The 20,596-nt window shown below is 59.3% G+C and overlaps 1 protein-coding gene across 7 annotated transcripts in view; it reads left to right on the top strand.

Moving 5' to 3' along the window:
* ANKRD11 (ankyrin repeat domain containing 11) overlaps positions 1-20,596 on the top strand; it is a 163,045-nt gene that overhangs the window by 116,120 nt on the left and 26,329 nt on the right. For all 7 annotated transcript variants that reach the window (XM_062586535.1, XM_062586532.1, XM_062586533.1 and 4 more), the window contains 2 exons: positions 3,973-4,117; positions 13,164-13,302. In XM_062586535.1, coding sequence (XP_062442519.1) covers positions 4,031-4,117; positions 13,164-13,302 — 226 coding nt within the window. In that variant the 5' untranslated portion in view covers positions 3,973-4,030. The remainder of the gene's footprint in view (positions 1-3,972; positions 4,118-13,163; positions 13,303-20,596) is intronic.

Genomic DNA, 20,596 nt, shown 5'->3' with positions numbered 1-20,596 from the left:
GCACATCGGCCGCGTTCGGTTCCTTAACGAAACCTCTCCTCCCCTGCAAAGGGCAGCGCTCAGGTTGGCTGTTGGTGAACTTGGAGCAGATTCTAGCCGCGTCCCTCCGTGCCGGCCCGGCTTAGCCCATCGCTCTTGCCGGGAGCCCGCTCGTGGCTGACGGGCGCCGCGTGGCTTCGGGCCGCCGGCAGCCCTGGCGGCACTGGGCTCCCAGCTCGGGGCTGCAGCGGCCGCTCCGGGCGCTCCTCTCCGGGCTGTGCGGTCGGGCGGAGCGGGTGATCCCCCACCCGCCTTTTTCCCCTTTCCCTTTTGGGACCGTCGCTTTTTGAGGCCTTCTGCGGACGCAGCGTGCGGCTTTGGGCTTGGCGTGCCCTGGGCAACGCGGCGAGCTGCCGCCTGGTTGCCTGCCGCGGGGCTCTGCGGGGGCGGCCGCGGGAGGCACCGCTCCGGGCCTCGTACAGCTCCCGACACGGCTCCCGGTCCGGGCAGGCGGCGCGGGGCCCTGCAGGTGCGTGCGCGCAGCGCTGCCGCGGGGCTGGCGCCCGGCTCGGCTGGCCAGCGGGAAACGCGGCTCTGTTCTCCCGGGGGAGCGCGAGGGATTACGGCGCGTTGAGCTCCTTCGGTCTCCCGCTTCTTAGTGCGCGGCAGACGGGTAACCAGCGAGCGCGAGGGGCTTAGGAAACTGCTTGCAAAACAGCGCCTGTCTCCTGGTGGGGAGGTGACGTCGGGAGCAGGAGATAGCGAGGGGGGTGGCCTCTCCAGCCCTCCGATTAGGAGGGATCAGAGCCAAACGGTAATAGCGAAGCCCCAGATTTTCTGTTTTAAAACGCCCTGCCGTCCCTCTGCCTCTGCCTTCGCTCCCTCTGGCTGGGGGTAGCTCGCACAGACCGGGAATTTGCACCTCCCCTCTGACTCTTATTAAACGTGCTTAAAAATGAAGCGAAGATGCGAGCGTTGTTGGTAATTGTTGTGCAAATGTAATACTCCCTGCAAGCTGTTAAATAGGCCAGTGCTCTGTTTACATGAAGAGGCAGCCAGCTTTCCAAGTGTAATGAGTCAGCTAGATGAACAGAAGGGGTGCAGAATTAATCTGGCATCCGTCTGGCCTTTTCTCAGTTAAACAGGTTTTCGGAGCTGCACGTGAATAGGTATATACCCCGGTTACAAACAGCCGCAAAGGCGTCCAGAGTGGACAGATTTTTTTCACGAATAAATTGGCAGCGTGCAGGCCAGAAAGAAGATTCGCGCGACGCCCGAGAGATGACCTCCTGCGCGCGGAGCTGGGTTTAATGAAGCGAGTGGTGTTTGTGCTCGGATCCCGTGCGTGCTGGTCCTTGCGCTCAGGTACCTGCGATAAGTGAGGCTGTTGGTTTTTAATACCCTTTATAAAGTGCATCCTTTGCCCGGCAGAAGCCTGCTGAGTTTCCGTTCCTTGGGTTTTCAGCGCTCGTTGGCGTGAGCGTGCGCGGGAGGCTGCCGGGCGCCAGGGCCGGCCTGTTCGCGTCCCCGGACCGGCCCCAGTGCTCCTGCTGTTCGGCCCCCCCGGCACACGCACGTTCAGGCGCTTGTTTTTCCTTTAGCCCGTGGGATGCCCTTTAGTAAGGGCCAGTAGGAGAAATGGAGGGGGGGAAACATTCCCAATCGGCGCGGCTCAGGGGACAGTGCCTGGTGGATCCAGCGCTGTCAGTGCTGAAGCTGCTTCCAGGGGAAATAATTCCAGTGTTTGGGACAACGCTCAAGGGAAACCGGGAGATGCGGGTGCCGGGACGGCTGGGCCGGGGGCTGAGCGGGGTCGGCTGCCCCGTGCTCCAGGAGCGACGCGACGTGACGGTGGAGGGTTGTGCGCAGCACCAGGAGAACCAGACGTTTCCGGAGGGCGACCCATGCTGCGTACCTGAGTCCGCGGCTGGGGCGTCGGAGCCGCAGGATGGGCTGCTTGGCGCTGGGCTTTGCCCACGCCAGAGCTCGTAGCACGTAAGGAAGGCCGCTGCGCCGGTTTACGGCGCTGTTTCAGCCCGTCCTTGCGGCGCTTGACCTTCGGCGCTTGTGCTGGGCCGAAGGCCCTCGAAACGACGAAGAGCCGCTCTCCAGGGACGGGGAGTTCTGCCGTCGTTGCCCTGGCGCGAGGGTATTTTCTTCCGTCTTCTCTCTGTGGACAAGTCGGGTTTGTGTGCCGAGTTTTCTGGACTTTCCCTCCCCTCCGGCTTCCCGAGCAGCGACAAGGAGAGCCGGTCGGCCTTCGCTGCGTGCTCGCCTCTCCTCCGGCTCGGCCGCGGTGTCGGGCTCCTTTGCTGCTCTCTCGGTCCTAGAGGAAAGGTCATCTCCTGGCCGGGGCCCCCGAGCCTCGGCGCCGGCCACCCCCTCGTCGAGCGGGGTGGTCGGAAGGAGACCCCAGGCCCGAAGCCTCCGCGCGGAGCATGGGGGACCGCCGGGCAGGGAGAGCCGTCTCCGCCGGGGATGGCGCCTCCGGGGCTCTCGGTTCTGCTCGGTCCCGTGACTAGGGCTGCAGCAGGGCTGTGAATCGACACACACCCACCCAAAGGACCCTAAAACCTGTGAAGTAGAAATGAAGCGTTTAAACGATGGTGGGATCTCCGTGGTTCTTCTGAGACACCGTGCTGAGGAGCACCCCGAGCTAGGGGCCGCCGGGGCTCCAGCTCGCTGCCCGCCCGGGGCCGGGGCCGGGGCCGGGGCCGGGGCTCTCCCCGGCGCCCGCAGGCGCCTCTGCCTTCCCGGGTTGCTGCTGGGGACGCGTCAGCATCCAAAGGAGCAGCTGCCGTTCGCCTCCCCGGCGCCCGGCAGGCAGGAGGCTTCGGCTCCCCTTTCCGCCTGTAGCTGCTGTTTCTTTCCCCGCCCCCAGGATTCCCAGTCTTGTGATGGAGCTCTGGAACGACTTTGTTCCTGGACGGTTTCCTGCAATTGTAGCTGCGCAGAAATCCAGCCGCTGTTCTCAGAAGTTAATGGGTGCAATGTGTAGTGTTGTCAGGTGGCAATTAGCTGGGGAAGGAGTTTTCAAATGCTCCCTGTTTATACACTTCAGCGCAAGCACAATGAGACCTTTGCTAGAGGAATTGATGTGGGTCACTAGTCTGAAATGTACTGTTGCACTGATGCTTTTTAGCCTCTGGTCCCAGGAGAGGAGATATTTTTGTTCACCTAAAAAGGCCTTGCATGCCTTGGCTTCAGCCTGCGTGTCTGATCTCCGTTCCAGCTCGTACTTCTCTGTATTTCAGATGTCAGTTGTCTTTTCAGCCCTGTAACCAGGCAACCCGTGGCAGGAGCAGCAGAGCTCTTTGTTATTCTGCTCCAGCGTCTCACCTAGGCCAGGCGCGGGCAGCGCAGGAGGGGACGGGAGAGGAGCCCCTTGAGCAACCGCCCGGGAGCGGCGTACCTTGTTTGCATTTGCTGTGTTCTTGTTACACCGTGCAGACCTGTTCAAAAAGGACATTTTATAAGTAGACTATGTAATTTAGCGCAGTGAAGTGATTTCTGTGTTAGTCCTCTGAGTGCCTGGGAAATCAGTGTGACAAACTCCGTGGCAGCAAAGTGCTCAGCATCGCAAACGCGCCGGCGGAGGGTCCGCCGCGACGTCACTAGTCCCTGGGGGCACCGTGGCTGCGAGAAGCTTCACGTAGGTTTGAGTAATGCTGTAGGTGAGGAACAGGAGGCGTACTGCTTTCTGCTTGGGCACAGTCCATTTTAGGCTACCTGCTGCACATGAAAGAAGTTATATTTAACACAACCTAAGACTCCAACGGCAGGTCACTGCTTCCATGCAAAAGGTGGCAGAAGCCAGCAGCTCTTCTGCCCACGCTGAGCCGAGGCGCACGGTGTCTGGAGGTGTTGCGGCCTCCTGGTGTCGTCTTTGAGGAGTTTAGTGCAGATCTGTTCCCTGGGGAAGCATCTTGCCTTTTCTCCCACTGGAACGGTCCTTCTGAGATGTCTAACTTCTCTTTTCCTCTCTCTGAACAGACGGTTGATGATGAGGCAATGGCTGCATAAATGAAGATCAAGTAAGGAAGGCAGAACGATGCCCAAGGGTGGGTGTTCTAAAACACCACAGCCAGAAGATTTCTCTCTCAGCAACGACATGGTGGAGAAACAAACGGGGAAAAAGGTAGCGTGCTTTGTTTACTTGCCTTCCTCTTGGGATGCTGCCCCTTGTGCCTGATGTCTTCAAGCCACGCCAGTACTTGATATGTCAGGAGGCTGCCTTGGGCTGCTGTCACCTGGAGTTGAACCTGAATCAGCCTGTTTATCGGTGCTAAGCCGGGGGGTGAGGGCCGCTTTATTTTTCTGGTGACTGTAAAGCTCCCTGGGAAGTGCTAGAGCTGAACAGACTTGACTTGGCTGAGCACTGGGGAACGCTTGGGAAGCACTCTCTTCCAGAAATACTGTCAGTCTTTTAAGCTTTCTACACTAAGCCTTTGAAAGAAGAAATAATGCAATGATCTCTTAAGTAAATGCTGTGTACGGGAAGCGTTTCTCCTCCTTTTCTCACTGCCGTAAAAGCCGCGTCTGTGCAAGACACTCAGCTGTTCTGGCTTCACCCCGAAGCCTGGGCTCTAAGTAACAGCTGAGCAGGAGTCGGCATGTGAATCGCTCTGCTGAAATTGTTGCTTTGGGGGTTTTAAATGAGGTATTTAGGTTTTGACTGTGCTTGGGAGGAGGATGCTGAAATGAAGCCTGAGTTTAAGGATGAATAAACTTATGCTTCTCCCCTTCTTCCCTGCACCCCAAATTCCTACCATCTGTTCCAGCCGTAAGCTGTGCCTTTCAGCTTTTTTAGTCTTTCTCAGCATATTGGTAGTTTCCAGTAAATAGCTGTGAAGAAAGCTGTGTACAAAATGTTACCTTTACGTAAAAATTAGAACCTGTGTTTATTGTATTCCGCTGTGGACACAAATACCTTTCGCACCCCCTTTTCACCCCCTTGGTCCAGTTTCTTGGCATTCCCCAAGCAGTTCCTGCCTGACAGAGGAAACCAAGCTTTATTAGCAGCGATGATGCTGCATCTCTTGTTCTCTCATTTCCCTGCAATCCTACCTGTGTTGTGTAATTATAGTAACTCTACTTTCCCCTAAAGAATTGAGGCCCTATCGTGGACAAAGCGAGGAAAGAGGTGGCTGCCCAGCAGGCGAATCCCAGGCACGAATCCAGTTACCAAGTGAGCTGCTAGCGTCTGCCCCGTTTGCCTGGGTGTCTGCGTGCCCACGGCTCGCTGCGGGGCAGGAGGCGAGCCGCGGGGCTCGGCGGTGCTGCTGCGAGGGGCGCGTGGCCCGGGCACGGCACGCTGCCTTGAGGCAGGGGGCAGAGACTGGCGGCGGGGGTGTTGGGTGGAGAGCAGCAGCCGCCGTCGCGGATGGAGCGAAGATACCAAAATTTACCCCGCCTCTTCCTGGCGGATGAGGTTGAAACCTAGAAACTCAGGTTGGAGCGCGGAATATGGAAATATGAGGGTTTCTCGGTACTGTGTATCAGCAGCTTATTGCTGGAGCAGGTGCTTCAGAAGGGAAAGGAACAGTTAAATATGAGTCAACTTCCATTTTATTTCATCTGCTCATGGCAGCTTAAAGACTACATTTTATTTACACAGTAGATTTCTTGGATGCTGTTAGGAATGCTGGGAACTGTAGTTACTTCCCTGGGCTCGATAACTCGCACGCAGTTGCCTGCTTCCCGCCGAGAGGCATCGGTGCAGGCCTGCGGGCAGGGTTATTTAGGGAGGAAGGGGAAGAGCCTTTCTGCTCGCTTGATTCCGGCCTTCTCAGCGGTGAGGAAACCTGCAGGCTGTTGTCCTCCAGGGACTGAGCCGAGATCCAGGTTAATTGGCCGAAGGACATTGTGCAGCAAATTAAATTCTAGTTAACTGAAACGTGAGCTGGAACGATGTGTAAGGGTAAAAACACTTGGTTTTTAGACCTTCTGCTTGCAGATGCTGTTGTACCGACCTGTCAAGGAAGCTGCTGCTTTTGTTTTATTTTGCATTTGTCAGCGCTTTCAGGCCGCTCTGGGGTCAGTCCGCTCGACGAGGGAGCGGGGAGCGCGGCCGTGCCGCCGCGGTGCCGGCCTGGAGGAGCTGCGTGTCGAGGAGGGACCCAGCAGTGAGCAGAGCTGCAGCGTGGCGAAGCGCCGGGAGGCCGCGCAGAGCGCTAACTTGGTTACGCTCAAGTGTTTTCCTCTCAATGTGACCTTAATATGAACAGTAGTTTTGACATTAAACAAACAGACTTTATATTTCTGGGCTTGGAAGCACTAGCACTAAACAAAAGTAAATGCACAGGACATTCAGCAGCTCTGTTGTTGGCTGCCCGTGCTGGTGGGCTGAACGCCGCAGTAAATCCGTAAGTGCCGTGCTTCTAAACGCTCACGCCGTGCTCCCTGGGAAGCTGCCCTTTCTGCGGGAGGCTTGTGCAGTGTGGAAGAGCGTGTGAGCTGCTGCCTTTCGCTTGCAGAGCTAATTGGGAAGTGGGAGAGCGAACTCCTAGCGCTCAGCCTTCCGCGCGCTGCAGCGGGATCAGGTATTAACCAGCGAGATGTCACCTACGCCAGCGCCGCCGCGGTGGTGAAATAGTTTAAAAAAAGCCACGTCTCAGCTGCGTCTCCGTGGCCAACACATCTGAAGCTCTGTCTGCTTTGCTGCTCCTCCGCAAGGAGTTTTTTCTCCCGAGGTTAGCCGGCGGGAGCGGGCCGGTCGGCGTGCGGATCCGCGTTGCAGGCCTTATATGGCCTGCTGCTGGGAAGGGACTGAGGTCAGAGATGATCAGCAGCCGCAGGAGCTGTTTCTGGTTGAATTCAGCCTTAAGGGCTTTTTAAAAATATGCATACCATATATGAATAATTCTCCTTTTTTATATAGATCTACAGAACTCCATTCCAGAAACAGTCTACCCATAATAACTTACACTGAGCAGAGCACCACAGTAAGAGCAGTATCAGTTGTTGAAGCCGTTTCCTGATATGCCCAGGACCTAAATCACTTGCTGTGCGGTTATAGATTGTGTTCAGAAGCTGTGATAGAGGATTTCTCTTTGTGGGGAAATAGGCTGACTTGCGTAGTCCGAGTTGCGTTTTTGCTGCAGTGGCTTTGAAGAAATCCATATCTGCGCTGAATACTAAGCAGAACTGGGCTTGACCCCTGGCTGCGGACCTGCGTGTCGGAGCGAGCCCAGGGTAACGACGCAGAGCAGATGGCCGTGGCGTTAGAAATACCGCTGAGGGTGTTGTCTCCCGCAGGGGACGCGGTGGCCGTGCCTCGGCGGCGAGGGCAGGGCTGCTGGGGAGCGCTTTGCTGGGCTGGCGTAGACGGACCGACCTCCGCCGCCTCCGTCGCCGCTGCACCACAGCGGTGAAGAGGGAAAACTGCTGCGCTTCTCATCCGTGATAATTTTAGTGGTATAAATATGCTGTGCTGCAATTTCCTGGTTTTTCCTGCTCTTTTTAAAAGTCCTCGGTGTTTTTCCCCTCGCCCTTCTCCCGGTTTCAGAGAAGGGAATTTAGTGCTCGTGCGTCGGTTGTTCCCGAGTGCCTGCGAGCATCCTGCCCGGGAGCGCAGATCCCCCGTGGGACACTTGCAGCGGTGCTCAGGGGCTTAGATACCCGCAGCCAAGGGTTCGCTGAAGCTACAGGGCACAGAATCATCGGAGGGTGGTCTCTTCTTAAAAAAAATCTAAATGAAGGCCTAAGACATCTAAGAACGGGACTTACTCTAATTTTCTCAATATTTTGAAAGTTTTGTTGCACCACCTGCAACGTGAGACAGATTTTCTCAGCGTTAGAGTGCGCGGAGGGCCCCGGTGCGGGTCGGCAGCGGCGCCAGGGCCGAGTGGGCTCGTGGGCCCCCGTGTCCCCGCGGGCCGTGGGCAGGAGGCGAGAGGAGCTTGCAGACACCCAGCCCGTTCGTAGAGCAAACTGTGGTCCCGCTCGGCCTCGTGGCGGGCAGCGCGCGTTTCTTTGCTGGGTTTGTGTATGGCTCTGCCTCGCAGAATTTTGCGTCTGAAAGAACTATGTATTTATTTTTGCTCCGGGAGCCTGAATTTGGATAGTAAGCTGGCCTAGTTTGAGTCCTGCATGAGGGTAAAAGCGGCATCTGGCCGAGGGCCGCGGCGGTCGCGGTTGCTTTGCCTTCTGAAGCCCAACCACCGCTGGCAGCTCGCGACGTGGCTTTGGAAGGGGAACTCGAGGTGCGCTCGGTTATTCGTGCCGTAGCTCTTACTCGTAACTCAGCGCGGCCGCGGTGGGGTGCCGGAGCCGTGGCCTGTTGCTGCCTGCGAAGGGCAACTCGTTCTGCTGCCCCCAACCTGCCTCTTCTGCCCCGGGCAAGGAGCGCCCGGCCGCCGCGACCCCGCGCCCGGCCACACGTAGGCTTTCGTACAGGTCCTCTGCAGCGTCACTCCCTTTGGATTTGTCCCTTTGGTGAAACTGGATTCTGGTGTCCTTGGGAGGTATCTGAGCTTAGTTTAAACATGAGAGAAGCTAACACGATGCCAGCAGCTTTTAGTCGAGCAGGACTACCTTCGGCATTACGAAATGGGAAGTGTTTACAGAAGCAAGGTTTAAAACAAGAAAATGAGAACCCATTTATTTTCAGCAATATTATTCCCCAGGTTGCCTTCATTTCTCTGTGGTCATTTCAGTGCAATGTCTGAAAGCTACCCGGACAGGTAGCTGCTCTCTAGAAGAGAGCAAAGCTTGGATCTTCCTTGCTCTGGTTATAATGAAATGTTATCGTGCTGCTGTTGTACAAATTAATCTTCAAAGCGGCGTCTGGACTGCCACGGCTTCTTCATTCCTTGGTATTTAATTTTGCTAAACTTACTGGATTAGCAGCTCTGAGTGCTGGGGAAAATGCAAACAGGCTGTTGCCTGAGCTTGTCCGACCCTGGGAATTCACACCACCGTTTTGAGCCTTCATACTGGGGCCTTCGTACTTCGCCTCTGAGAAGTTTTTTGGTTTAATTCTCTCTTTGGCTCTTGCCTGGAGCGTTGGACGAGATCACAGTAACTCTGGCACAAGCGGCGTTCTGACCTGTGCCGTGCCCCTTCGTCCCTGCGGAGCGGGCGCCGGGCTCGCGCGCAGCCCGGCCGCGGCAGCCCCCGCGCCGCTTGCGGAGCGTCTCGCTCTCCCTGCGTTCGGCGCGGGCCCGTTCCCAGCGGGCCCTCGCAGGTGACCCGGGGCAGAGTTCGTCCGGCTTCTGCTCGGCTGCCGCGGCTGGCCCGTTCTCTTGCTCTCCTTGCCCTTCTCCGGGGTTCTCGTTTGCCCGTGGACGCGTCCGTTGCCTCGTCCCCAGCGGGTGAACGCAGTGCCCCTGCTGCTTGGGAAGGGGTGTCTGTGTAAAGGTGAGCTTGCTGTGCTGTCACCTGGAGCCACTCGTGAAACTTGGTTCTCAAAGTGCCTGTTTTAACCGATGCTTTGTTTAACACACCAATATCGTAGCTCTTAGGCTGGGGTGCAGGCGCCGCGGCGCTGCCAGCCGTTGCCCTTGCCAGGGCTGCCCGCGGGGAAGAGCGCGCGGCGGGCGGCAGAGGACCTGGCTGCCTTGCTCCCGCCGCAGTCTGTTGGGAGGGTGCAGACAGCGAAAGAATCGTATTTTCTGTGTTAAGCACAATTGACCTCTTGCTGGAGTTCTCACTGCAAAAATGGTGTCTGGAATAAATGCTCAAAATCTAGGAAATCCCACCGCTGGTGCCAGGAGCTTAACCAGATCCCTGGCCTCTTGCTGCAAAAGCCGGCAAAAAGCGCGATTCTGTCCCAGTTTGTGGAAACGTCTACTCGAAGGGTTCAAGCGAGGGGACGGACGCGGGTAACCAGCACAGCTGCCGATGCAGGGAAGTGTCGGTATGACCGACAGGTCTTCAGCAGGCTTCTGGGAGCGTCTGTGTGTCGGAGGTCTGCCCCCGCAGACCCGTGCTGGCAAAGCTGAGCGGCCGGGACCGGGCGCGAGGCTTGCGAAGGCGAGGTGCCGAGGGCGCAGGGTTCCCAGTGCCTGAAGCAGAAGCAGCGTGGCGTGCGGGTGCACCGGCTCTGCGGGCAGCAGGCACGCCGCGTTGGCTGCGGCGGTGCGCTCAGCGATGAGCCGCCGACGAGGAGAAACGCAAAGGCGCTTCTGTGAGTTTATGCTGTTGTCCCAGGCCCTGACTTGCAAGGGTGTGTGAGCACTGAAAGTTGTTGGGTTGATGATTGCCTTGAATGCGTGTTTGTGAAGTTCTCCAGGGGCATGTCAGGGTCAGGCCTCTCCAGTCGTTCATATCCAAAGAGGATAATGTTTTACCCCACCTTAACGTTCCTTCTCAAGTAGCAAGAGTTGATGGATTTTGAGTATAGCATTGCTGTTGGAGCTTGCATGCAAACATAGGCATCTACAAACCTTCCTCTTGCAGTTAAACTCTTGCAAACTATTTCTGTTCACAGCAGAAAAATAAATGAAAGTATTTAAATACAGAACATTTAACCAAAATGCTGGAGTGTTTTTGGCTGTTGTGAATTTGTTCTGGAGCTCTGATAACTTGTGCAATAAGGAAAGGCTCCCTGGGTCTTACCTTGAGCAAGACTCTCCTTTCCCCAGGCCTGGACGCAAAGCGATGCGCTCCCTCGGCCGAGCCACCGAGCTGGGAGGTAGGTTGTGTAGCTCGCTTTACCAAAAAGGGGATTCCCACATCTGGTTTCTTAGCCCCCAGTTTTTTTCCTGGAGCGAGGTTCAGAGGGGCCGAGTGGTTTGAACGCAGCGTTAGCACTGCGTGCTGGGAGGGCTCTAAACCGGGGCTGGGTAAGGGAGCAAGGAAACGGCGTGAGCTCGTCTGGAGTCAGCGGTTTCTCTTTAATCTGCTGCTGAAGTCTGGTCACCGGATAGAAACTGAGAAAGAGGAAGGAGCAGCGGCCAGGCGGTGACGGCACCGTCTTGTGACCAGGACCCGGCGGGCGCCGCCGGCAGCGTGCCCGGGTTTCCGAACACGAGGCGCGGCTGCTAGCCTGGCTTCTCTCACCGCCCGGCGGTGGCCCTGCGACATTTAAAAATGAGCATAATTAAATCACTAATTTGAAATGTTAACTTTTTAAATTTTAGTATAGCTTAGGGTCTGGGTTTTGCTGGATTACTGAAATGAGATTTATCACCAAGCTGGTCGTTTTGCCCGTGATTTTAGAGTGATGGTACCGTGTTCAAACCCAGAGCACTTGCCTAAAATAACACAGTTTCTCAAATACCAAAAATACAAATGCATAACTCGGGCCTGTATATTCTTAGCACACTAAACTCCTGGAGTTCCAGCCGTGGGTCAGCCGCCCGTTGTGTGCGAAGGTCTGCCTGGCTCCCTACTTCAGGAACACGGTCTCGTTCCAAGCTTTTCCTCGGCATTTCCTCCCGCTGCTCCCGCTGCGCCTCCCCAGCATCGCCCGCTCCGCCTGGCAGCGTCCTGAAATCCAGCCGCCCCAAGCACACGAGGCGCGCACGAGGCTCTGCCTGCCGGCGCTCGCGCAGCCCCTGCCCTGCGCTCGTGCAGTCTGGCTAGCCCCGTCCTTAAGGTGACGTGGTTTCTCCTTGTAAAGGCCCAGTCGGAAGAAGCTCAGCGCTAAGGAGCGAAATCCGTCAGCCCGTGCTGCTCTCCCTCCCTGCACGGGTGGTTTCCGTGGTATTTGCCGCGGCCCTCTGCCACGGGGCAGCCCGTGGCACCCGCCTGCGATGCCCGCGGGCGGCTCGTGTGCTGTGGGCGATGCCAGCCCCGCGCAGCGGCGAGGGGGCCGGGCTGGCGGAGGGGTTTGGGAGCTCGGGGGCACGCCAGGGGCTGGGCGGACGTCGGTCGGAGCGTGCCGGCGCTTGGGAAGGGAAGGGAAGGCTGCGGAGAAGAGGAAGCTCCGCAGCGGAGCGCCACGTCGGCGTGGCCCCGGGGAATCTGCGTGGGACAGGGGCTGTTCCAATGTCTCAGCCGATGCAAACGCGTCCGCTGGTGTTTGCACATATTTGGGCCTCAAAGGTGATCAACCCCAAATACAAACCTTACCGGAGCGTGAGCTTTGGTCGATCCGATGCTTGTGGAGCTGCTTGCTTGTTGCTGGATGTTTGCTGCTGTTAAATCCCTCACCCTGTAATCGAGGTAATTACAGGAGAGCAGGCAGAGCTGGAAGCACAAGGAGCTTTCCTGCTTTCAGATGGAGAAAGCTGCCTTGGGAGCTATACTGGCCTTTCTGGTACAGGTTGTTACGCCGGTGCATACAGTACAAACCGTTTAAATGTGTTTGGCTGGCAGGCTGGTCCTTTAAACAGCCAGTAACATCAGCAGGCTTATCGACTGCCAGAATATTCTCCAGAGTAGCGTGTTATCGTGTAAGCTCAAATGGTAACGCTATACTCCTGCGCTAGAAATACTGCAGGTCACAGGGAAAAGCCTGCAGCTCTCCCCGCTGAAAGACGAGCTTCAGCGTCGCTCTCGGGCCTGGCGCTCCCGCCGGCGGGAGCAGCGTGCTGCGGGCCGCGTCTGCGCGGGAGCAGCGAGCAGCAGGGGCGGCTTCTTCGGAGACGCTCCCGTGCCCCAGCCAGCCTTGCCCGCCGCCTTCCTCTTCCTCCTCGCTCCCGCCTGCACGCACGGCGATAGCCCTGGTTTTCGTGTGAGTTGGTTGCAGGTTTCCCACCATGTAACGCAGCCTTCATTGGCCTTGCTCTTCTGTAGTAGCGTATGAGCGTTTTAACTTGAAGTAACCACTTTATCAGCAAACAGCTGAGCTTAACGCACGTGTGCTACAGCTTGCGTGGACAAGAAGTACACGCTGTTGCAGCCCTCCCCAAGCACGCAGCAACGGCGATCTGCTGTGGTGTTGAGCGCGGTGTCTCAGCAGCTGTGACTAATTCTCCTGCCTTAAAAAGGAGATGGTGTGTTGGGGCCACTGTCTGCTGGTGCAGGGACAGCTGGGTTCAACCCCTAGGAAAAAGCCGTGTCCCGTAGAGCGCAGCACGCAGCCTGCAGAGGAGGACGGGCCATAGAGCCTTCTGCCACAGGAGGCTCCGTTCTCGGCACGCTAAAACCTGAGCCTGGAAACTGCCGGAGTGGGGACGGCACTCGTGCCTGTGAGTTCGAACACTGGTGCAGAAAGTCTGTGGGAGCAGCTGACGATCTTCCATTGCAGCAAAACCCAGGGAAAGCTTTTGCTGATCTGCCTCTTTCCTTTCTAGGATAAAGATAAAGTTTCTCTGAACAAGACTCCAAAGTTGGACCGGAACGATGGCAGCAAAGAGGTGAAAGAGAGAGCTACAAAGCGGAAGTTACCTTTCACTGTCGGAACAAATGGAGATCAAAAAGACTCGGATACAGGTACAGAAGTTGCATATTCCACTGTCTAAATGTGAGCCTGCTGTACGTGTGTGTGTGTGTACTTGTGCACCTCGCTGCTAATGCTTTATTGTAGCTGGGCTTTAAACTTTTGATAAAGAGCTTTGCTGTCTTCAAGCTGAAAAAATATTTCCTACTGATGCGTGCACAGACATTGTCAAACGAATGTAAAACGGCCTGGGAATTGTACTGATGCACTGGCGGTGTGATTTCTGTCTGTCAGCGTTTGGGCCTGTTTGGATGGTTACGCTGGCTCTGTGGAGCTGCTGTGGCTGAGGACTGCAGGACATCGGTTTGGCCTGCTTGCCCCATTTTTCTTGAGGCTGTCAAGGTTGCCTGTGCGGTTGCAGCGTGGCTGAGCTGCACATCCTCAGTGAGCGCTGACTTGCAGGAAGCGTTGGTGCGGCCGAGCGTACTGCAGCTGGACTGTGCTGTGGTCGGGCAGGTCACGTCTTGCGGCAGCAGCACGTGGCTCTGCTCTGCCACCAGGGTAGTGGCTGTTTGCATAGGTGGCCCCCACAAAGCTACAGAAAGGTTGACTGTGCTATTTGCTTTGTAAGTAGTTGGAAAAAAGCTGTCACAGACTTTGGAGATGGAGAAAATAATGCCGTTTGGTTGCAGGGGGGCTTAGGTACAGTACGGAGGAACCCACGTGACTGAACACGTACGTGCCCTAAGCTAGCTTGCAGTGCGTGTTGGACAGAAAAGCCAGTGTAGGCACGGCTTAAGAGATGGGCGTTTATGTAGATCTGTTCAGTACTTTACTAGGAAATCTGCACTTGGAATTAGTGTCTGCAGTCTGGCCAGGTCAGGATCACAAATTGCGCAAGGAGATCAAATACACTGGAAGATGGGGATATGCTTAAAAATGCTAAAGAGCTTAGATTTGGGGCAAATGAGTCTGCAAGCACCTGAAGGGCAAGACTACCTACCTTATAGAAGAGGAAGAGATTTCAGAGATCCAGAGGCTGTTGCAGGATTAACGGGATAAAACTGGGTTGAGGGAACAGCCAGAAAACTTCCTTAACCGCCAAGGGCCTGTTTGACCCTTGGGCTCTCGCAGGTGGGAGCTGCTGAAACCTCAGTGTCCGCGTTTGCTGCTTGGCTGGAGCCTGTGCCGCGGCTGGGTAGGCAGCGGTAGGTGCCACGGAGCAGGTTCCCCTCTCGTCGAACCTCACACGTGGAATGAGCCGCGTGCGTCGGGAGCACAAGCGAAGGGAAGAGCTCTTTCTCCGACTCGGGACTTTCGTATTTGTTTTTATTCTTTGGCTGAGCGTGCGAGGCGCGCTGATACGGCACGCTGCGTTTCAGCCCTCGCGGTCAGCCCGGGGCTGTGGGCTGGGTTAGTCCGGTTTAAAAACCAGAAGGGTGGATTGGAAAAGGTGTGCAGCGCTGCGGCGGGTGCGCAGGCGAGCCTGCGTGCCTTGGGGCCCGGGGCGGACGTGCGTCTCCTTCAGTCTCTCTGTGCTGGCTGGTAATCTTTTCAGTTGCTGGTCTGAGTCCCGAGAGAAAGTTTCAGTGCGCGAGTTCCCCCTGCCCGCCGTGCGCAGGGGCGAAGCGACGTGTCCGCGCTCCTGCGTGCAGCTGCGCGAGGAGCCCACGGCTGGGCGGCCCCGGCCGCGTGGGAGCAGCTGACGTTACAGCCCCACGCGGGTGATCTCTGCTCGTTTTCCCAACAGCTTTCCCAACTCGTTTTCCTGCAGCGGCTCGCTTCCCGGGCCGCCAGACAGGGCCGCCTGCTGCCCCGAGGGCGCCGGGTGGGCTGGAAGGGAAGCGGTGCGGGAGGGCGGCCGGGCAGAGCCGGCGGCATCGGCACACGCGGGGGCTCCGGGAGGGTCGCGGGGGCTCCGAGGTGCACGTGAAGAGCGGTGCTGCCCGCCGGCGCTGGGAAGGGGCCGGCAGGCCGCTAGCGGCCCGTTGGGCTGAGCTGGGCCAGAGGAAGCGACTCGGGCACCGGGGAGCAAATAGCAGCAGGGAGCCGCCGATAAATGGCGCGGTGAGGTTCAGGCTGATGCTTAGCAAGCGCCTGTTTCTCTTTGGTAAGATTTTCTACTCCAGGGATCAGATGCCGGAGACGGGAGAGGCGCACGGGCACGTCGCTCTCCTCTTGCACCGCCCGGCTGCGGCTGCCGGGAGCTGCCGCCGGCGGGCCGCTGCCGCCTCGAGGCCTCGCTGGAGCCCGGCTTGCCGCGGCCGGCGGAGGCCCGTTCGCGCGCGCGCTCCCGAGCCGCCGCTCCACGGGCAGGCCGCGGGGCACGCCGAGCCCTGCGCGCGCTGGCCGGCGGGCGGCCGGGAGACGGGCCGTGCCCGGCGCTGCGCGCGGAGCGCTGCCGCTCCTCCGGGCGCCCCGCAGAGAGCAAAGCTGCCCTTCCCGCTCCCTTGCTGAGCTTTGCTTCCAGCCGCGGCGGGGCCGCGACGTGGGCGCCGCGCGTGCCGGGCGCCGCGTTACGCAACGCGGTGCCGCTTCGGGGCGGCTGCACGCGGCCGCCCCTGCTTGTTTGCAGAGGGTTTTGTGAGCTATGTGCAATTTAGCAGCGTAGCTCCGTAGCCACGTGCAATCTGGCGGGGCGGCGGCGGGAGCTAGGGATTCAGAACAAGGAGGGCGCTTTCCGCCGGTGGCGGGACAGTTTTTCTCTTTAAACGTTTCAGCAGGTAGGTGAAAGCTTGCGCTGATCCGTGGCAGTGGCTAACCTCCCTTGGCACAGCGTCGGCCGTCTTTCCCCCAAGCAGCCCTGACGTCCCAGGGCTGGTGGCAGTTCTGCCTGAGCCGGGCTCGGGGCTCGTCGCGGCCCGGGAGGGCAGCCGCAGCGGTGCGTGGGCGCCCCGCGCTGCCGACCGGAGCAGGGCCTCGGCTCCTCCCGTACCGGCCCGCGCCGGGACTGGGGTTTGGTCTCGATCTGTTTTCGTTTGCAGCAGCCGGCGCGCTGCTGCTGCTGCGCGGCGCCGCTGGAGCGAGCGCTGCAGGCCCCGCGCGCGGGCTGCGGCCCCGAGCCCTTCCGGCCCGGGCACGGCCCCTTCAGCGTCAGCTCGTTTAAAACGATCTTCAAAACAGCTTCTAGAGCAAAAGCTCTGGCCTGAGGGTCCTTTAGAGTTAACTAAATAGATTGCGTTAAAAACACACGAAGCTGTAAGGCTGCAGCTGCGCGTGTCGGGCGCTCGGCCCCGTGGGAGCAGCACCCTCTGCCTGAGCCTGCTCTGCTCGTCCCCGCAGGAGGCAGCGCCCCGCGGACGGCGCTGGTGCGGCCCGCGGGGTCCGTAGCGCATCGAGGTCCCTGCCAGAGCCGTGGCAGCCTGGAGCCGCCTTGCAGAAACCCGAAGAGCGAAGCTAGCGTCTCCCCCACGAACGCGAGCAGCTTGCAAAGCTTTGTGCAGCTCTTCGTTGGCGGGCTGCGCTGAAAGGAGGTTAGGCATTAAAAAAAAAAAAAACAGATTAGCCAATTTTAATGTGAAGAAACACGTAGAGGAGCGTCGTGTGGAGACAGCAGGGAAGGGACTTGCGGGGGACCGCCGGGGGGAGGTGGCTGGCCGAGGGGGGCAGCAGCCGGCCGGCGGAGCGCGGGGCCCGGCTGACCTCCTCCTGCCGCCTGAGTCACGGCTGACTCGGAGGCGCCGGGCTCCCGGCGCCACGGCCGCGCGCTCCCGTCTTCCTGCGCGGGCTGCAGAGCAAATAGGAGCGCGGTCTTATCGCTGACTTGTTTTTTACGGCGCGCTGTTGCTGTGTACCTAGGCAGGTAATGCTGCCTAAAGGTCAGCTCGTGAAAGCGCAGCGCAGAGCGCAGCGTTCGTCACACCGGATCTTGCTGCGAACAGCTCCTTTACTGTCGAGACTCGAGGCTGCTCCTTCTCTGGGGTCCCACAGCCTCCTGGAAGGTGGAGCCGTGGTTTCCAGGCTTCTGGTCGTCCGTGGGCAGAGCGAGGACGTAGTGAAGCCCTCCGAGCGTGTTGAGTTCAGTCCAGCCCCCGCGAGCCGCTCCTGGGAGCCGGGGGGACCTGAGCGAGGGCGGGCGGGACGGCCGCGCTCCCGCTCGCTGTGCAGAGCTGCCCCTCGCCTGCAGGCAGCCCCCTTCCCTCGGGGTTCGGGCGGGTGCGGTGCGGTTACGTGGCGGTTTGTCAGCCCTTTTTTTTTTTTTTTTTGCCTCTGACCCCTCGTCTCCGCTGCTGCTCGTTAGACTCGTGCGAGGGCTCTGGGAGGACAGCTCGCGTGCGTGCGCGCGGGCCTAGTCCAAGCACTGGAGAGGTGAGCTCAGCTCCGTCCAGGTCACGTGCAAACGCGGCATGGCTGCGTAACGCCAGGCTTGAAGGTGCTTGCAAAAATAGAGGCGCAGTGGCCACCTGTGCGTGTGCTTACTGGAGCAGCTGTGTAAACGCAGCGTACTGCGCGTTGCTCGTCCTCTGTTGGGGAGGATTACAGATCGGACACGTGCAACCTCCGCCGCGGCGGTGGTGTTGCAGAACTGAAGGCCGCATCTATTAAAAATCCCACAAACGCCAGAGAAATTCAGCTATTCTCATTGTGAAACGTGTTGTCACGCAGATTTTGGGTTCTCTGGCAGTTCTCTTTGGGGGGCCGAGCGCCGTGCGAACGGGGACCTGCGGAAGCAGGGAGGGGGCTGCGGGCGCCGGCGGCGCACTCGGCCCGCCGGCGGCACCAGGCTGCGCCGCGGAGCTGCCCCACGCCTTCAGCGCCGGGGATTGCTCAGCATCGCTCCGCGGCCGTGTTGAGAGGGGCCCGTGCCGAAGCGCGTGTGCCGCGGGCCGGCGGCTCCCGCGCTGGAGACGAGGGAACCGCGGGTGTCCGGCAGGCGAGCGTTTCGCTCGCTGGGGTGGCGGGGAGAGACCAAGCTGCAGGCAGCGCTCCGAGTCGGTGCGCACCAACCTTCCCACGGTTTTGAAGAGCTGCGAGCAGCCGAGGGCCCGGTCCGGGCCGCCTCCGTCGGCCGGGAGGCGCCGGAGGGCCTGGCCCGAGCCCAGGTGGCAGCCGCTGGCCTGGCGGCTCCGAAGCTCTGCTGCTCGGCGGCCTCGCTCGCGCTAAGCCCCGAGCATGCGGCGCCGCGCTGCTCGCTAACAGGGAAAGCGCGTGGTGAGCTGGACGGAGCGCTCTCCGTGCCGGCCCCGGGCGCAGGAGGCTCGCGCGGCACCCGCCTGCCTTGCCGAGCCTGAGGAGCGAGTCGCTGGCGTGGTGAAAACTGCATCTGCGTACGAAACGTCTCTGCTGGCTGCCGCCCGCGCCGCGCAGCTGGGGCGCTCTCACGGGCCGCGCCGCCCGGGCCCTGCCTTTGGTCGTGTCCTTTCAGTCCTTCTGCTAAAACAGTCGAGAAACTGCTCTCACCTAGCGCCCAGCGAGGCAGCGGCCGCCGGAGCTGCTTCCTTTCCAGCTGCCTCCGTGCCGCCGGCACGGCGCGGATAGCCTGGCAGGCGCCGGCCCCGGATCGCCCCGAGAAGCTCCCGGTGCGCGCTGGGCGCCTGGGAAGGGCTGCGTGGAAAAGCAGCTCGTTTCCTGACGGGAGCTGCCGTGAAGCTGCCTCCTCCCCCCGCGGCGGCGCGCTGCGCCTCTGCGAGCCCAAACCCGTCAACGACGCCTTCGTCTGTAGTACAGGCGCTTCTATCGGTGCTGTCTGCAGAGCGTCCTGCCCCCCGCTGCCTGGGCGGCAAGGAGCCGGCCCGCGGTCGTGCCCGGCATCCTGCCCCTATTTCCTCCCTTCTCTAGCTCTTTCTGTTGCATGGTAAGTGAAAGGTCTGGACCTGAAAATTGCTCGCTCTCAGGATTATTCGTATTTAGCTCTGAGACTGCCGGTTCCGATACGAAGCTCTTGGCTGCTCTCACGGAGCTTACAGCCCCTCTCAGCAGTTTGTCACTAAATGGCTGCTCTGGCGAGAAGATGCATTTACACGTTTCTGCACATCTGCGTTGTCTTGTGTATGAGCCTAGCTTGAGGAAAACGCTGATATTTGGATTGCAGGCTATCTAGGGCACGGCATTAAACCTCTCTTGCTGAATTAAGCTTTTAAAAATACTGAAAACGTTGGGGCCGGGGCCTGCAGGTCCCCCGTCACCTGCTGGCCGGCAGCGGAGCGTGGGGCTGTAGGCTCCGGCCGTGGTTACGAACAGGGGCCGTTCCCCTTCCGCGGTCACCTCTCCGCTCCCGGCTGCCGCAGCCGGAGTCCCTGCCGCCCCGCCGGGGTATTTGTGCGCGGCGGGTTTGTCCCCGGAGCCCCGGTGCCCCGCCGGTGAGGAGGCACTCGGGGATCGCTGTTCAGCAGGAGCAGCTCAGGGCGGCTTCCCTGCCGCAGGCAGCGTCTGCTAGGGATTCTCCTCTCCGTCTCCTCCTCCCCTTCCTTCTTGGCACATGCCCCGCTGCCCCGGCATCTCTGCCCGCTTGTCCTCAAATTCCGGCCCTGGGGCTTCCGCAGGGACTTGGGGAGTAGCTCTGCCCTGCTGCTAATTGCTCTGCTCGCAGACGGAGAGCAGCCCTGACCCTGCTGCTCGTGCTCAGCTTTCCGATGTGCCTGAGCCGCAGGCGCCCGGCAGCGCCTGCCGGCTCAGACTCTAGACTAACTGTGCTCAGGTTGAACCCGCTTTTCCCCTTTGTGCTCCAAAAACGTTTTATTTCCTGCAACTTCTGCAATAAATGAAAATGAGTCACTTCGTGGGTGCTAGGCTGTGGATCAGAAAAGCGGCAACCTGCACGTCCTTCCGGGGCGTAACGCAGTCTCTGTTGCTGTCTGTACCGTTCTTATTTATCCTCATCGATCTTTTGTTTGTGGGCTTGTTGGTGAATAAACTGTTGAAAATCCCAAGTCGTAACAGAGCTGGCGGGTAGTTTCTCTGCGCAATGCTGCGATGTTCAGTTTGAGCTGCTTATTTGGAGATGGTATTTTTCCGCGGGGTACCACGTTACATGCATGTGCTGTCATGTCGGAACCGTCGGAACAGATGCTTTTGGCATTACAGGGTACGAGCGTTAGCGGGGAGCGAGGAGCTGTGCTGCTCGGCCGCGGCGCCGGCTTGCGCCCGGCGTGCGGGAGCCCCGCGATGGCCTTTTGAGGCGGCTCCAGGGGATTATTCAGCACCGCTGCTTCTCTCCTTTCTTCCCTGCCTCTTTTCTCTTCCTGCTTTCTGCTAAGGCCCTGGGTTCGTGCTAAGCCCGCGGGTGGGCGGCCGAGCCCCAAACGCCTCCCCAAGAAGCAGCCCCTGCTCCGAAGCCACGTCCGGGCTGCGGCCGTGCTCCCGAGCCGCGGTCTGGCGCGGGCACGAGACCCCGCTGCGGCCAGCGGT

Source organism: Rhea pennata, chromosome 13 (genome assembly GCF_028389875.1).
Source record: "Rhea pennata isolate bPtePen1 chromosome 13, bPtePen1.pri, whole genome shotgun sequence".
NCBI classification, from domain to species: domain Eukaryota; kingdom Metazoa; phylum Chordata; class Aves; order Rheiformes; family Rheidae; genus Rhea; species Rhea pennata.
Note: the sequence above shows the minus strand (reverse complement) of the source record. Positions and strands in the feature narration are given on the sequence as shown.